Source organism: Phyllostomus discolor, chromosome X (genome assembly GCF_004126475.2).
Source record: "Phyllostomus discolor isolate MPI-MPIP mPhyDis1 chromosome X, mPhyDis1.pri.v3, whole genome shotgun sequence".
Taxonomy (NCBI): domain Eukaryota; kingdom Metazoa; phylum Chordata; class Mammalia; order Chiroptera; family Phyllostomidae; genus Phyllostomus; species Phyllostomus discolor.
In genome coordinates, this window is record NC_050198.1 from 69129194 (window position 1) to 69145914 (window position 16721).

At 37.1% G+C, this 16721-nt stretch overlaps 1 protein-coding gene across 7 annotated transcripts in view; it reads right to left on the bottom strand.

Moving 5' to 3' along the window:
* Window positions 1–221: 221 nt before the first annotated feature.
* Window positions 222–16721, bottom strand: part of KLHL13 (kelch like family member 13) — a 275500-nt gene continuing 259000 nt past the window's right edge. For 4 of the 7 annotated variants that reach the window (XM_036016817.1, XM_036016816.1, XM_036016818.1 and 1 more), the window contains 2 exons: window positions 3637–3750; window positions 1336–1823 (listed from right to left, as the gene is read on the bottom strand). In XM_036016817.1, the coding sequence (XP_035872710.1) occupies window positions 1336–1823; window positions 3637–3750 (602 nt within the window). Of the gene's footprint in view, window positions 1824–3636; window positions 3751–16721 lie in introns of all 7 variants that reach the window. The other 3 variants (XM_028522560.2, XM_028522563.2, XM_028522562.2) reach the window with 2 other exon arrangements.

Here is a 16721-nt window from a genome sequence, read left to right on the forward strand (position 1 = left end):
TGACACCCCTGCTCTAAGACAATGAGTAATGGGTTTGGACTGGTGATGTTAAACCTGGTCAAGTTCTTTTTTTTTTTCATTAAATGAAAGTCATTAATATGAATTAATTCAAGTTGTTCAGTGCTCTAAGTCCTGATCACTTGAATCTTGCTATTCCCCCGCAAAAGGACATTTAATAAAGGAAGTCAAATCAGACAATGATGAGGTGCTTCAAACCAAAATAACATTAAATGTTTTTATTGAACAAAAAGATAAAACATGGAAGTTAAATTCACTGAGCAAAAGCAGCTTACCAGGTGAAGCTGCTATACTTTGTGCTAAATAACCTTATGAATTGAGAGTGTACAGAATACATACAATATGGAAGTTACCTCAACAGCAAAGGAGAAGGTGTAGTTTACAGTTTTGGAAGGTAAAATTTGGTCAAGTGATATATTTAGTTACTCAAAGTTTCCAGCCCTTATCCACATAATTCAGCATGATTCTACATATGTGCATTCAGTATGTACATACTGAATTCCATTTTAATGGAAGCTGCTTTTTGGAAGAATTTTTAATTGTTTTACATTTGTTTGACATGCCACTCAATTTTTAAAGTTTTATATTTAATATTTCTATGCACATATGTATTTATACACTTTTAAAACTCCCAACCCTTGTTTATAAGTGGAGGGGTCATGCTGCTTTTTAAAAATTACTATTGGTGAATTTCAGTTATTCTTTCTCCTGTGCATCTAAGAAACTTTATATATTCTCAATGTACCCACACAGACAGGTGGGTTGACAGATATGTCAAAAATACTTTATGAAAAAAGGGAGGTAGCTCATGCAAGTTGGCAACCCTTTATCTATTGTTTTCTGCTGGAGCAGGCTGCCTCCCTTTGACACCTTACAGTCAAGATGAAAGGAAAACTTTTTACTTTAGAGCCTACTTACCACAATTGTACATTTACTATAATCCAGCTTCAACTTAGTTTATTGGGCTTTCTAATGAAAGATGACAAATACCTCATAGCCAGTACACAGCATCAAAAAAGTACTGAAGAAACATTTTAAAGACAGTAACTTGGTTGTTTTTTTTTTCTTTTTTCTTTTGTATGTTAAATGTCAGCTTCTATGGGATACATTTCCAGAATGGTTTTGTTACCACTTTATAAACACTCTAAGCCAGAAAAACAGCACAAATAATATCAATGTAGTCTTTTTTTTTCTCAATATCTGTATCAATTACTTGAGGCTAATCCTAACATACACTACTTAAGGGGGACGCAAAAGAAGAGAATCAATGACACACTGCAAAGATAGAATTACAGCATCTTAGTTGTAGGGATGATTTTAAGGTGCAGAAAGAGGGGACTCTCTAGAAGGTGATGGTGTGGTTTCTTCAGGTGGAAAAACCGTGAGTGTGCACGCTCGGATGCCACCAAGGGACTCTGGGAGATCAAAAACCTTATGCCATTCATCTTTATCTGGATCATATTTCTGCACTATCTCTACCATACAACGATTATTCCAGGAATACCCACCAACCACATAGATTTTATTTTCAAAGACAGCAACCCCAACATCACTCTGCCCTCTTAACATGGCAGCAATTGGGGTCCACTGGTCAAGGATAGGTGAGTAGTATTCACAGCTTAGGACATCATCATAATCACTTGTTCCTCTGAAGTGATTGCCACCAATGACATAGAGCCTTTCTCCCACTGTACACATGCAATGCAGACCTCTGACAGTGGTCATTGGTGCCTTCTGGATCCATTTGTCAGTATCAGGGTCAAAGCACATGAGCTCCTTTTGGAAAGTATCATGAGTAATTCCTCCTAAGGAATGAAAATAATAGTCAGATTATTATAAAAATGCAAAAGTAAATAAAAAGATCTGTCATAGGTGATTGCCTTCTAGCCACAATTATGACATTTTATACTTTATCAGTAGTATTCTTATAAATGTCTGCCCTCTATAAATATTTTCCATAGATTAAAAAGAAAGAAAATAGCATTTTCATCTTCTTAAAGAACAAAACTATAGTTTACATTATTGTAATGGCTTTCTCAAATAGAGACCCATGGGACTTAGAGGTGTTCTTAAAATTCTTTACTGAATGAAAATATATTTTGGCCACTTTTAGAGTTGGGTCTGCAGCAAATTGCAACTACAAAGCATCATTCAGTCCTAATGCTTTTTATTGGGTACCCTCTGGGCACTGAGCACAGGGCTAGGGCACTTACTTTGTAGATGTCTATTAAGAATATCTACTCTAATTATTTCATTAGGACTATGACTATGACTATGAATTGAAATAAATCAAAATGCTTTGGAAAAGTTGATAGTTTGCAAATGCACAAGCTTATAATAAGATTCAGAATAGTTTGTTTTTGTAGTTTTTGGTGGATGGGGTGAGGGTGGGTGATGTCATGTCCTATCAGCATGTACATTTGCAAAGCTGAAAATTTAGAATGCTGAATATATATGGAACTTTGTATGTGCAATTTTGATATCATCTACAAAGTATATTCTTAGATCATAAATTAGTCTCTATAATTAAACAATCAGACTATATGTTTTGCAGATTAGGGAGAGAACTACACTAATTTTCATCCATATCATTCAAAGCTCTACTATCCGGTGGCCAGATAGAAATCACTGTTTTTTCTTCTGCTTTTTAGTATTTTTCCCTGTAATTTGCAGAATTGTTGGAAAGCACAACAGTGTTCTTTGGTTTTAAAAATCAGCTGTGGTTTTAACCTGCTCTTTATTGTGAAGGTCATGTATACAATATATGCTAGTTATGCCAAATCACCATTAGAACAATTCAGATGTCATTTTTTCCCCAGAGGATTTGGAGCTCTCATTATAATGGCATAGCATCTACACACAGAAAATAGGTAGATGGTATAAATCATTGATTAGTGGAGCATATGATTTTCTGGATGATGTTTTCAATATAAGACATCCTGTAGTTGCTCATAAATTTAACACAGAAACCTGCCAATCACACACTCCAGGCCTTTCAGCGATCCTCGTTAATTACAGATTTCATAAGGCAATCTTCAGAGACTCAGACCACAAACATCACCTGAGCACCTTTGTTCTCTAATAATGTAACTTCTGGCCTGGCACTAGCAGGCTCTCAAATGGGGAACATACTGTCTGAGGTACACTATTTCAGAGCCAAATGATAAGAACGTGGCTAACAAAAGAAAATTTCAAAACCAGAGGTGAACATTTCATTAAAATAACACTCTTCTAAATTCTACAGAAGAATGACTTAAATACCAACAGTCTGAAAATGAAAGTTGCTACTGGGACACTGTAAGCAAAGTGTAGCTAGTTCAGAATTTTTTATTAGCAAAACATATGTGCATGTGGCCAAAATACAGGGATGGGCAAAAGTAGGTTTACAGTTATAAGTATGTGAAACATAGAGTTTATTCTTGCATTATTATTTATTTATTATTATATTATTATTGTTGTTAGCCTACTTTTGCCCACCCCGCATATCTTCTAAACTCAAAATATATTATATTTTGATTATCTATTTTCTAGATTATTTCATTAACTTTATATAGGAAGATGGTGACAGTTAAAAAGTTTATATATTATACTAATTGTGCTTGAAGCATAATTGTTTACCTGAAATATACATTACTCCTCCATACACAGTTCCAGCATGGCCGTAGTGGGGTTCGCTCATTTTGGCTACATAGGTCCATTCATTTGTTCTTGGATTGTAACATTCTACTGTAGCTGTTGTTAAAAAAATGATATATAATTTCAAATTTTTCAAATTTAGCAATTAATTTTGTTTCTTTCAGGTAAAACACTAATAATAATATCCAAATAAATGCAACATATTATAGATATGAGGTATTCTTTGGAGATCTCATGTTAATTACTGAGGTTATATTAATCATTTGAACCTAGTATAATGCAGGTTACACTAGACTAGATACTTAGTGTAATAATATAACACATTTCTTTCACTGCAGAAACCACTAAGATTTCTTCTCTTCTTGTATCTTTATAATCTGACATTTCTCCCATTTCTAAAAATGTGCGAAGAAAAGATGACAAAAATCACAAGGAAGTAAAACATTCCAATTCTAGGCCCCTGTGTTGATATACCGTATAGGTAAAAAAAAAAAAAAGGTTAATAGATACAAAGCAAAATTTTAAGTTGAGAAAAAAGTATCTACACTACCTGGTGTATGTTCTCATGCCTATGCTTTATTTCATTTCCAGACTACAAAATGGACACTGGCAATGATTTTTTCTATATCTATACATTAAAGCCAATAGTGTGCACATGTTCAACACTGTTGCAGCCAGTACTACTCTTAACTTGAAAGTAACTGGCAGCATAATATGAAGCTAAGATTTTTATTAGGGATACTTCCTCTCAATAATAAATTTACCAATTATAACACACAGTATTTTGGAAAAAAGACCTCAACTTATTTAAATGTCAATTTGTTGTAACCTCACAAATAGAACAACCATCCAGACAAATAGGAAATGTGAGCCTTCTTTAAAAGTATGAAGTCTAAATTGACTTGAAAAGTTTATATGATTTATTGCAGACACTGCCAGTTGTTAATCCAAATCCTTGCTTCCCCTAACCCTGCTTTTTTATTACTAACCATAACACTCTCAGGGAAGCACTGTGCCAAATTTAAAATAAAGTTCAAATTATCAGGTCCCCTTGAAGCTGGAGTTGACCGTATAATATAGTTCTAGGTAGTGCAGCTTTTTGATCAAGCCACTAGAATAAGGTTTTGCTACTTGTAGCCAAATGACATTCTAACTAATGAACCATCCTTTGAACAAGGTTTCCTGTTTAAAAAAAAACAACAACAACATGAGAACAGGCAAAACTAGAGGCAGAGATTGACAGAATAATTTTCTAGTCTATTTGATAATTTCATTTCTTCATCAAGTCCACTATGTTAAGTACTGAATTCTAACAACACCTATATTATACCACTTCATAGCCTTTTACTAATTTCTTTTTTCACTTACTTTAGGTCTGAGTTTTCAGTCTTATTTCAAAGGCATTCACTATTCTCATTCTGACATATTCTCTTATTACTTTCATTCTTTGCTTTAGGCTTGGACTCTTACCAACTCTATTTCTTCTAAACCCTTCCATCAAGTAGCAAGTAGGTTTAGCAAGATCCTGCAAAATCTTTCCTCCAAATAAGGTGGGGGAGTATTTCACAATTAATGATGAGCTAAAACTGCCAAATATTGCCATACTGTCTTTGACTATGTCCAGTCACTGATGTCTTTTTAAATGTGCATTTCCATTTGCCTTTAGCAAGGCTTTCAGCTATATGAGAAACAAGATCCTACTAAATGCACATTACTGTCTCTCTCTAATCTAATGATAATACTTGGCATCAGCAAGGTAATTAATGGTAAGATTTTAACTGATAAAACAGCAGTCCAACTACACATCCTATCACTAAAAGGGTTTTAGAAGACTTCCAGAGATCATCTTTCCCATCTATCTGAAGTCAAAGACTATTTTACTATAATTCTAGGTTTTTCTTAAAGAAGAACTCTGCTTTGAACTTTGAAATTTCTAGAGTGTAATAGTCTTTCCTTATGTCCAATTAATCTGTTTTGATGCAGTTTCCACTAGTTTCCTCTTACTCCTTTTATACTGAAGCTAGAGATTGAATAGCTATTCACTCTCTATGATCACTAAAATTTACCTGTGTAGAAAGATAATGCTGTATTTCTCAGTGAGTTAATTGCATTTTTTCCTAGTAGAGGTTATAAGAATCTGTCTATACATACATCTATCTATACATATATTATCCACCTATAGATATGTATAATCTCTCATACAGAAGCCCCTAAGTGTAAGATGGCTATTAACCACTACTATTTCCATCAGCAAGTTCATCATTCATAAACTTGTTTTTTTTCCAGCTAAATAGTCCATCTCCATCAGCATTTCCCATCATTTAATCTCTACTTTACTCACACAGAATTGCTGTTATTAATAGTAAAGTCAATAGTGTTTAGTTTCAAAATAGAAAACATCTAATTTAAATATATATCCTTATTTCTATTTTCCATATTTACAAGGTTAGTGCCACAACTTTGATAGTGGAGAAGCACGGATAATGCAAGGCAAGGAGTTGGAGCCACAAAGCAGTGGTTCCATCATAGTCTATGAGAGGTGGGAATGGTAACGAGGTAACAGGGAAAATCTAGAACAGGAGTCAGGCAAACTACAGCTAGAAAGTCAAATCCAATATGCCATCTGCTTTTGTATGACCCACAAGATAAAAATATGAGTGGTTTTTATATCTTTAAAGAGTTGGGGAAAAGTCAAAGGAAGAATACATAAAAATTACATGCATTTAAAATTTTAGTATGTATGTATAAAGCTTTATTGGAATGCAGCCTCTCCTATTTGTTTATACATTGTCTATAGTTGCTTTTGCAATGTAACAGTACAGTTGATTAGTTGTGAAGACATCCCACAGCCAGAAAAGCTGAAAATATTTTTTCTGGCCCCTCTCAGAAGTTTGTTGACCCTTATCTTCAGTAGTCTGGTGACCTGGTATTTAAATTAGAGACCCTCTCCAACTTAAGAATTACACTTGTTGGTTATTTCACATGTATTACCAGGAATCTTATTTTCTCAGGCAATTCTACTGGAGTCCAGAAGTAGTCCCAAGAGATGATGTGGAACTTAGAGGTTCTTTGAGATTGACAAAGAGATTAAGCCTCAAGAAAGCCATTTGGACAATGATGGCTCCCATAGAAGCTGGATGGGCTCTAGAATACTGAAGTGCCAGCTGGTGATTTGCTGCTTAAGGAAGAAAACCCCCAAACCCATGAAAGGATATGGAGACATCTGATAAATTGCAGCAAGTTTATAGTACATTTATTTTTAAAAATTTAACATGTTTTTTTATAAGCTATTTCATTATTTGAAAGCTTGGCTTAATATTTAACTGAAGTGAAAGATAGCTGAGCTGTCTATTTCTCCTCAATATAGAAAACCTCAATGGAAAATCGATTGCTTATATGACATAATTTTGAAAGGTGCCAGAAATAACTGGCTCCTTTCTCACTTAAGTGACAGCTACTCTTAAGCTTCCCCTAGTTTCCCATTGTACCCAGTGTCAAAGGAAGGCAACATTTCTAAGGAAATACATTTCAGCAATATTCCAGGCTCATACACACACTTGTAGTGAAAAGATTTTAAAAGACCAAATTCATTCAAATGATCTAAAATGTCTTGAAAATATTGTCACTTTTCTTTTCATAGTGATATATAGGTGACGGTTATTGCGTGTATGAAAAATAAATGATGTACTTGTACTAAACCTGTTAAATTGTTAAAAGACTCTCCCATCAATCCCCTTTTCCTGACACCCATTCCTAACTCCCTTCTCTATTTATACAGGCATATTAACATGTCAACATAATCAGTTAAGATAGAAATGTTAAGTAATTACAATAAAGATGTGTGTGTGTGTGTGTGTGTGTGTGTGTGTGTGTGTGTGTAGAGGGATGGGGTCCCATAAAAATGCTTATGGAGCAGGAGAAAAGTTAAATCCCAACTTCAGGCTGGAACATTCAGAAATAAAAGCAAGCATTTCTTTAGAACAAAAATCTGCTATTATGCAAAAACAATAAGCCCAAGAAAACTGGAAAGGGCAACTGACACATACTTTTTTTATTTATACAAAGAGCAACATTATTAACAGAATTCAGAAGAACTCACTGATGCTGTTCTTTTGGAAGGTAAACAGGGCAGGTTAAATCAAGCTTAGCTATGTCAAAAATAAAGAATATGACAAGATGGGATAGTTGATTTCTTGCTCCCATTTGGGTATAGCATAGGAGAGACTCTAAGAGAGTGGTTGAGTTGGGGGAAAAATTAAGCCTCTTGCTTCTTGGTTTTATGTAATGTCTCTTTTTTTTTTGCCTGAAAATTCTCTTCTGGAATCAAGACTTTCACTTTGAGTGTGCTTAATAGGTCAATCACACAATTTTGCAAAACTCCCAATATATAATATATTAATTTAAAGTAATACTGACTGGATTTGTTGGGTGTGCTGATTTTGAGGGAAGCAGTCATTTCCTATAAAAGTTTAGTTACTTATAGATTATAGAAGATGATGTTTAAGGGAAAGAATATCAAATACTTTAAATGCGTTTTTCATTTTCAAACTGAAACATAAAAGACTGTTTTTAATAAGAGATGGAGGTGATCTCACCTATAAGTGGAAGCCAATCAACAAAACAAACAAGCAAGCAAAATAAAACCAGAGACACTGAAATTAAGAACAAACTGACAGTAACCAGAGGGGAGGTGGGAGGGGACAATGGAGGGAAAATGAGGAAAGCTTTTCAGGAACATCTATAAAGGACACATGGACAAAACCAAGGTGGGTGTGGGATCGAGGGTGGGAAGTGGGGATGGCTGGGGTGGAGGGGAATGGTGGGGGGGAAATGAAAACAACTGTAGTTGAAGAACAATAAAAAATATTTTAAAAAATAAAAATAAAATTTTAAAAAGGAGATGGAGGTGATTCCTAAAGTCCAAGAGCAAGAAAGCCAGATACTTGCCCAATGGGGTAGTCTTCATCTTGTTCTCCACTAAGCATAACATGGGAAGAGCTCAAACAGGGTGGGTGGGAATCAAGTTGGAAAAAGAAAACCTCTAGCTTCTTGGTTATATGTAATGACTCTCCTTGGCCTGAAGATGATATATTCTCAGAAAAATAAGGCCTCTAATTAATATAAGGAACTATATTGAAAACTTAATAGCTGTACATTAACAGGGATGATAACATCAATAAGTAAGTACTGACAGAAAAATGGAGCTATTGCCTTTGAGAAAAAAAAATTCAAAATGACCACTGAATACCAGGGTTGATGACCTATAATTTGTCAACTCGTAAAAATTATCTTAGACAAGAGGCTTTTCTAAGAAAGCGCCAAGTCACTGCCTGTACCTTGTGGATATTTTCAGACACTATAAATTTAAAATAGTATAACATGAAAATAATGTTCAGGGGTTGACTGAGAAGACCTGAAATGACAATTCTACACTAAAGGTACTAATGCCTCAGATACTTTTAAAAGTCTGATTATTAAAATATATTGGGAAACCTGTGTGGTTCTTGATCATGGCACCTCATCCAATAATCTAAAAAGTCTGACCTCAGAAAAAAATATGACAGTGATAACAAAGGAGAAAAAACTGTGGGTGGGAAAGATTAGTAACATTAAGATGATGTCACTAACAAGAAAGGGCTTGATAAGCTGAAAAGTTTAAGAGTTGAGAGCAGTTAATTTTGTCTCCAATAAACACCTTACTCTCAAATCCATTAAACTAACTTGTATTTTGTAGAATACTGAAGAGAAATATTTTAATAATTATTATGAATTTATTTAGAGCCAGTATGTTAAACTTCCCCAGCATTCTGAAGCCTAGAATACTGGACAACTATAAGCACTCTATAACACAGAATTTTTAAATAGGGGGGAGGAAGAAAATAAAAAGCCAAACAATGATGGTAGTGACAGATACTTTAAAGCATGATATAAAATGTGGTCTTCCTGACTTCCCTTTCAGATACCTAGCTTACTCCAATTTTATCTAAAATAACAGAAATATATCTTCTAATTGTAATTTATATAGCCAATGTATTGCTATGTTAACTGTACATGTGACCACTCTGAGATTAGAAGGACAAAAAAGGGACCATCAAATAAAGTTTACCAGATCAGTTTACAGAGAGGAAAACTGGTCTTTCACCAAGAGAGAATGATTTTTAAAGCTAATAGTCACAGATTATAATACTCACAGTAAATAAACTTTGGAGAATATTGAACTTTGTACATTACATTGATAAAGAAAATTGAAAAAACTGAATTTCTCAAGATGGCGTCGGAGTAGGAAGGAGCAGATTTGGCTTTCCTCTGCTCAGGGGAGAGAGTCCTGACCGATCTTTGGAGTGGAAAGGCAAGCAACCAACATATTTCAGCATTTTTGAGAACGGAGGACCAAGGATTGTGGCAGAACCGAAAGAACAAAGAACAGATCGCTGCATCAAGGTAGGCTCCCGGGACAGGCGTGTGGTCCCGGGGCTGCAGCCCCAGGCCCGGGGGCCGCGGCTGGGGTTGCCGTAGGGTTAGTGGGAGAGAGCCAGGTCGGCTGCTCCCTCCCCAGCCGAGCAAGGTCTGGGCGGCCCTGGGAGGAGTCCAGGTGCTGGCGGGCACACCGGGTGGCGAGCAGCTTTGGAGGCAGTGAACGCCAGAGCCGAGTCGCGCTGCGGACCCGGACTCCCAGGGTCTCCGTTCTGGCTGGAGCTTTGGCGGTGAGAAAAACCGGGCCATTGGAGAGCGGCGGGCTCGATCGGGAGGAATTTCCCAAGAGGAAGGAGTGAATGGACACAAACACTGTTTGGGGAATTCTCCTGAAGTGATCAGTGGCTCTGGCCTGTTTGCTCCCCAGCTGTGAGCGCGCAGGCTGCGGACAGGCCGCGCCCGCCCGCCTGCGGGGGCACCGGCGGGGGCACCGGCATGTGGCAGACGGCCGTGCAAGCAGCAGACGGGCCGCGCCCGCTCACCGGAGCGCTGGGAGCGAGGGTCGCGCCGGTGGTGCAGGCAGCAGACAGGCCGCGCCCGCTCACCGGAGCGCGGGGAGCGAGGGTCGCGCCTGTCCGCGCCGGGTGGCGGACGGGCCGCGGAGCCAGTGCAAACCTCACGGGCCTAGGAAGAAAAGCCAAACAAGTCATCCTTCAGGCTGCCTCAGCCAGCAAGAGCAGAAAAACCGGTTTGGCCACTTTGAAATCAAGAGACTTTTTAATTTGATTCTATTTTTTTAACAATTTTTAATTTTTTAAGTTTTATTGTTTTTATTCTCTTTTGACTTCTTTTTCCTCTCTTACCTGATTTCTTGTTTTATTCCTTCCTCCTTCCTGTCCTCCAATTTTATCTCTTCTTCCTGCCTTCTCTATTTTTTTTCTTTTTTAAATTTTTTCCTAAATACCTACAAGTGAGACAAAATCCTGGAACGGTGAAAAGACCAAAGTTGAACCCAAAGAAGGGGCATCACAACAGCTGGGACAGTGAGATAAATGTCACTCTGCTATTACAGAGAACCTGCAAGTTATTGCAAATTTGTATTATTATTATTTTTCCAGTGTTCCTACATCTTTTTTTTTAAACAATATTTTTATATCCCTCTTATTTTTGTATAGCCTGCTTTGCTAGGCTGGTTTTATTGTATGACCTGACAGCTTTCCCCTGATATCTCTTTCTATACCGTATTACTAATCTACTGTCCATTAACTCACCTGTGTCTTATAAGCATACTACTCAATGTTCGGTACTCCCTATCCTTATTACCTAGATTTCATAGACTCTGCCATATGAATGTTGCCATAATATTATTGTAAATAACTGCTGTTCCATGCAAGTGTAATTACTTCACAACACCCCCGCCCCAGATCGTAGCCCATTTCAAAGTTTCCTGAACTCTATTACTGTAGTGGTTAACTCTATTCTCTCACACACTACACCTATTTACTACACTTTACTCTCACCTTACCCCAGAATCTGACCGCCCACAACCTCTCTGCTTTATAGATCCAACTCACAATCCTTCCCCCCACAACAAGAGTCTTATCTTCTTTCCATCCTTTCTAAAAATCAGCTAGCTGGGTGGAAGACCACGGTTAACACTATACATAGTGAAAGGATCTCCTATATCTTCCCTACTTGCTACTACTGTAAATAGCATAGAATTCTCGGTTGCTGTCTTAAACCATTTTGCCCTCCCCTCCATCTGATGACAAAAAAGAATAGGTGGAGGAGGTGAACACCAGGATACCCACTGGAAGAGGAAACCCAACAACTAAGGAACCACTAACAGATAACAGCAGAAGAAGGTGAAGGAGGGAGTAGTAACCACACAAACCTCAATCCAGGGCTTATCTGGAAATACAACTAAACAGTAGAGACAGTACCCAATACAAACAACTGAACAAGATTTCCTTAAACCTTGTACACACAGAAGAACCAGCTTCAACACAACCTGCCCTCACCAGCACAACAAATTATAGAAGGTGGTGGACAGAGTGACCCACATTTAACCAGCTGGCGGGAAGGAACCACCAAAGAAAGACTCAACAACAATCAGAACCCAAAGGCAAACACAAAGCCAACTTAAACAACAGCCCAAGACCAGCGAGCTTGGGGGGTCAAGGAAACAGTACCACTGAAACTCACTGCTACTCTACTAAAGAAGTTCACATCATAAACCGAGGGAGCCAGAACAGATCAATATAAGAAGCTGAGGTGAGCAAGAAGAGTCTCACAAACAATGGGAAGACAAAGAAATACTCCCCAAATGAAAGGAAAGGAGGAAGCCTCAAAAAGAATGCTAAATGAAACAGAGGCAATTCAACTATCAGATATTGAATTCAAAGCAGTGATTGTCAGGAAGCTCAATGAGCTCACAATGAGCTACGAGAAACTACAGGGAAGCTACAATGAACTCAATGAAAACTACATCAGCATAAAAAAGGAAATAGAAACTCTCAACAAGGGCCAAGAGGAAATGAAGAATACAATCTCTGAAATGAAGAACACAGTAGAAGGAATGAAAAGCAGGATCGATGAAGCAGAAGATCGGATCAGCGAGCTAGAGGACAAAATAGAAGAAAACACCCAGAAAGAGCAAGAAAGGGAAAAGAGGCTCAGAAAGAATGAAGAGGGATTAAGAGAAATGCAAGACAATATGAAATGTAATAATATCCGTATAATAGGGATACCAGAAGGAGAAGAAGAAGAACAAGGGATAGAAAACCTAGTTGAACAAGTGATGATGGAAAACTTCCCTAATTTGATGAGACAAAAAGTCACACAAATCCAGGAAACACAGAGAGTCCCAATCAAGAGGAACCCAAGGAGGCCCACCTCAAGACACATCATAATTAAAATGGCAAAATTTCAAGACAAAGAGAGAATCTTAAAGGCAGCAAGGGAGAAGAAGGAAGTAACATACAAGGGGGCCCCAATAAGGCTAACAGCTGACTTCTCAATGGAAACACTCCAAGCCAGAAGAGAATGGCAAGAAATAATCCAAGTAATGAGAACCAGAGGCCTGCAACCACGACTACTTTACCCAGCAAGGCTCTCAATTAAGATAGAAGGCCAAATAAGAAGATTCTCAGACAAAAGAAGTCTAAAAGAATACACCTCCACTAAACCAACTCTGCAAGAGATGCTGAAGGGACTGCTTTAAGGAAAGAAAGGAAAAGAGAGAGTGAGAGAGGATCACACGTACATAAAAGGCAATGAATAAGTACCTATCAATAATAACCTTAAACGTAAATGGACTAAACGCTCCAATCAAAAGACATAGAATAGCTGATTGAATAAGAAAACATGACCCACACATATGCTGTCTACAAGAGACCCACCTCAGGATAAAAGATCTGCACAGGTTGAAAGTGAAGGGCTGGAAACAAATTTTCCAAGCAAATGGACAGGAGAAAAAAGCCGGAGTAGCAATACTCATATCTGACAAAATAGACTTCCAAAGAAGATCCATAAAGAGAGACCCAGAAGGTCATTTCATAATACTCAAGGGGAGAATTCACCAAGAAGACATAAACATAGTAAATATATATTCACCCAACATAGGAGCACCTAAATACATAAAGAAAATCTTAGAGGACTTCAAGAAAGATATGGACAGCAACACAATTATTGTGGGGGATTTTAACACCCCTCTATCAAAAATGGACAGATCTTCCAAACAAAACATCAACAAAGATATTGTGGCATTGAACAATACCCTAGACGAGCTGGGCTTTACTGATATTTACAGAACCCTCCATCCCAAAGAAGCTAAATACACATTTTTTTCAAATGTACATGGAACATTTTCAAAGATTGACCACATGATAGGACACAAAACAAGCCTCAACAATTTCAAAAAAATTGAAATCATACCAAGCAATTTCTCGGATCACAAGGGACTGAAACTAGAAACCAACCACAAGGAAAAAAAAACCCAAAACACTCAAATTCATGGAGATTAAACAGCATGCTATTAAACAATGAATGGGTCAAGAATGATATTAGGGAAGAAATCAAACGGTTTTTGGAAACATATGAAAACGAACTCACAACAACCCAAAACTTATGGGACACAGCCAAGGCAGTCCTGAGAGGGAAGATCATAGCAATACAGGCCCACCTAAAAAAGTTAGAAACATTTCAAACAAACAACCTAACCCTAGGCCTACAAGAACTCGAGGAACAACAACAAAGACAGCCCAGAGCAAGCAGAAGGAAGGAAATAACCAAGATCAGAGCAGAATTAAATGACATAGAGACTAAAAGCACAATTCTAAACATCAATGAATCCAAGAGTTGGTTCTTTGAAAAGATAAACAAAATCGACAAGCCTTTAAGCAGACTCATCAAGAAAAAAAGAGAGAAGACCCAAATAAACACGATCAGAAATGAAAGAGGAGAGATTACAACAGATACCACAGAAATACAAAGGATTGTAACAAATTACTACAAAGAGCTGTATGCCAAGAAATTTGAAAACCTAGATGAAATGGACAAATTTCTAGAAAAATATAACCTTCCAAAACTCAATAAAATGGAAGCAGAAAGCCTCAACAAACCAATAACAGCAAAAGAAATCGAAGCAGTAATCCAAAAACTCCCAACACACAAAAGCCCTGGACCAGATGGTTTCACAGGAGAATTCTACAAAGCATTTAAGGAAGAACTAACACCTATCCTTCACAGACTATTTCAAAAAATCCAAAAAGATGGAAGACTACCAAACTCTTTTTATGAGTCCAACATCATCTTAATCCCAAAACCAGATAAAGACACAACAAAGAAAGAAAACTACAGGCCAATATCGCTGATGAACATTGACGCTAAAATCCTCAACAAGATACTGGCAAACCGCATCCAACAGTACATTAAGAAGATCATACACCATGACCAAGTTGGATTCATCCCAGGTATGCAAGGATGGTACAATATACGCAAATCAGTAAATGTAATACATCACATAAACAAAAGCAAAGACAAAAACCACATGATCATATCGATAGATGCAGAAAAAGCATTTGATAAGGTACAGCACCCATTTATGATAAAAACACTCAGTAAAGTGGGAATAGAGGGAGCATTCCTCAACATAATAAAGGCCATATATGAGAAACCTACAGCCAACATTATACTCAATGGGCAAAAATTAAAATCTTTTCCACTAAGAACAGGAACAAGACAAGGATGTCCACTTTCACCACTTCTATTCAATATAGTACTGGAGGTTCTAGCCACAGCAATCAGACAAGAAAAAGAAATAAAAGGAATCCAAATCGGAAAGGAGGAAACAAAACTGTCACTGTTTGCAGATGACATGATAGTGTACATAGAAAATCCTATAGACTCCACCAAAAAACTGCTTGACCTAATAAATGAATTTGGTAAAACAGCGGGATACAAAGTCAATATCCAGAAATCAAAGGCATTTCTGTACACCAACAATGAAACAGCAGAAGCAGAAATCAAGAAAAAAATCCCATTTGAAATAGCAAAAAGGAAAATAAAATACCTAGGAGTAAACCTAACCAAAGAGGTAAAAGACCTGTATTCAGAAAACTACATAACACTGAGGAGAGAAATCAAGGAGGACACAAACAAATGGAAACATATACCGTGTTCATGGATTGGAAGAATTAATATCATTAAAATGTCCATACTACCAAAAGCAATCTACACATTCAATGCAATACCGATTAAAGTACCAATGGCATATTTCACAGACATAGAACAAACACTTCAACAATTTATATGGAACCATAAACGACCCCGAATAGCTGCTGCAATTTTGAGAAAGAAGAGTAAAGTAGGAGGAATCACAATACCTGACATTAAACTATACTACAAGGCCACTGTAATCAAAACAGCCTGGTACTGGCATAAAAACAGGCACATGGACCAATGGAACAGAACAGAGAGCCCAGAAATAAACCCAAGCCTCTATGGTCAATTAATATTCGACAAAGGAAGCAGCAACATAAAATGGAATAAAAATAGCCTCTTCAACAAATGGTGTTGGGAGAACTGGACAGCTACATGCAAAGAAATGAAACTCGAGCACCAACTTACACCTTATACAAAAATAGATTCAAGGTGGATAAAAAACTTAAATATAAAGTGTGACACCATTAAAGTCCTAGAAGAGAACGTAGGTAGGAAAATCTCAGATATTTCACGCAGAAACTTTTTTGCTGACTTGTCTCCTAGAGCAAGGGACATAAAGGAAAGAATAAACAAATGGGACCTCATCAAAATTAAAAGCTTTTGCACAGCTAAGGAAAACAGTATCAAAATAAAAAGAGAACCAACTGTATGGGAAAACATATTTGCTAATGATACCTCAGACAAGGGTTTAATCTCCAAAATATATAAAGAACTTACGCGACTCCACTCTAAGAAGACAAGTAACCCAATTAAAAAATGGGCAAAGGACTTGAACAGACAATTCTCCAAGGAGGACATACAGAAAATCCAAAGACACATGAAGCGATGTTCAATATCGCTAGCCATCAGAGAGATGCAGATTAAAACCACAATGAGATACCACTTCACACCAGTCAGAATGGCCATCATAAACAAAGCAACAAACAACA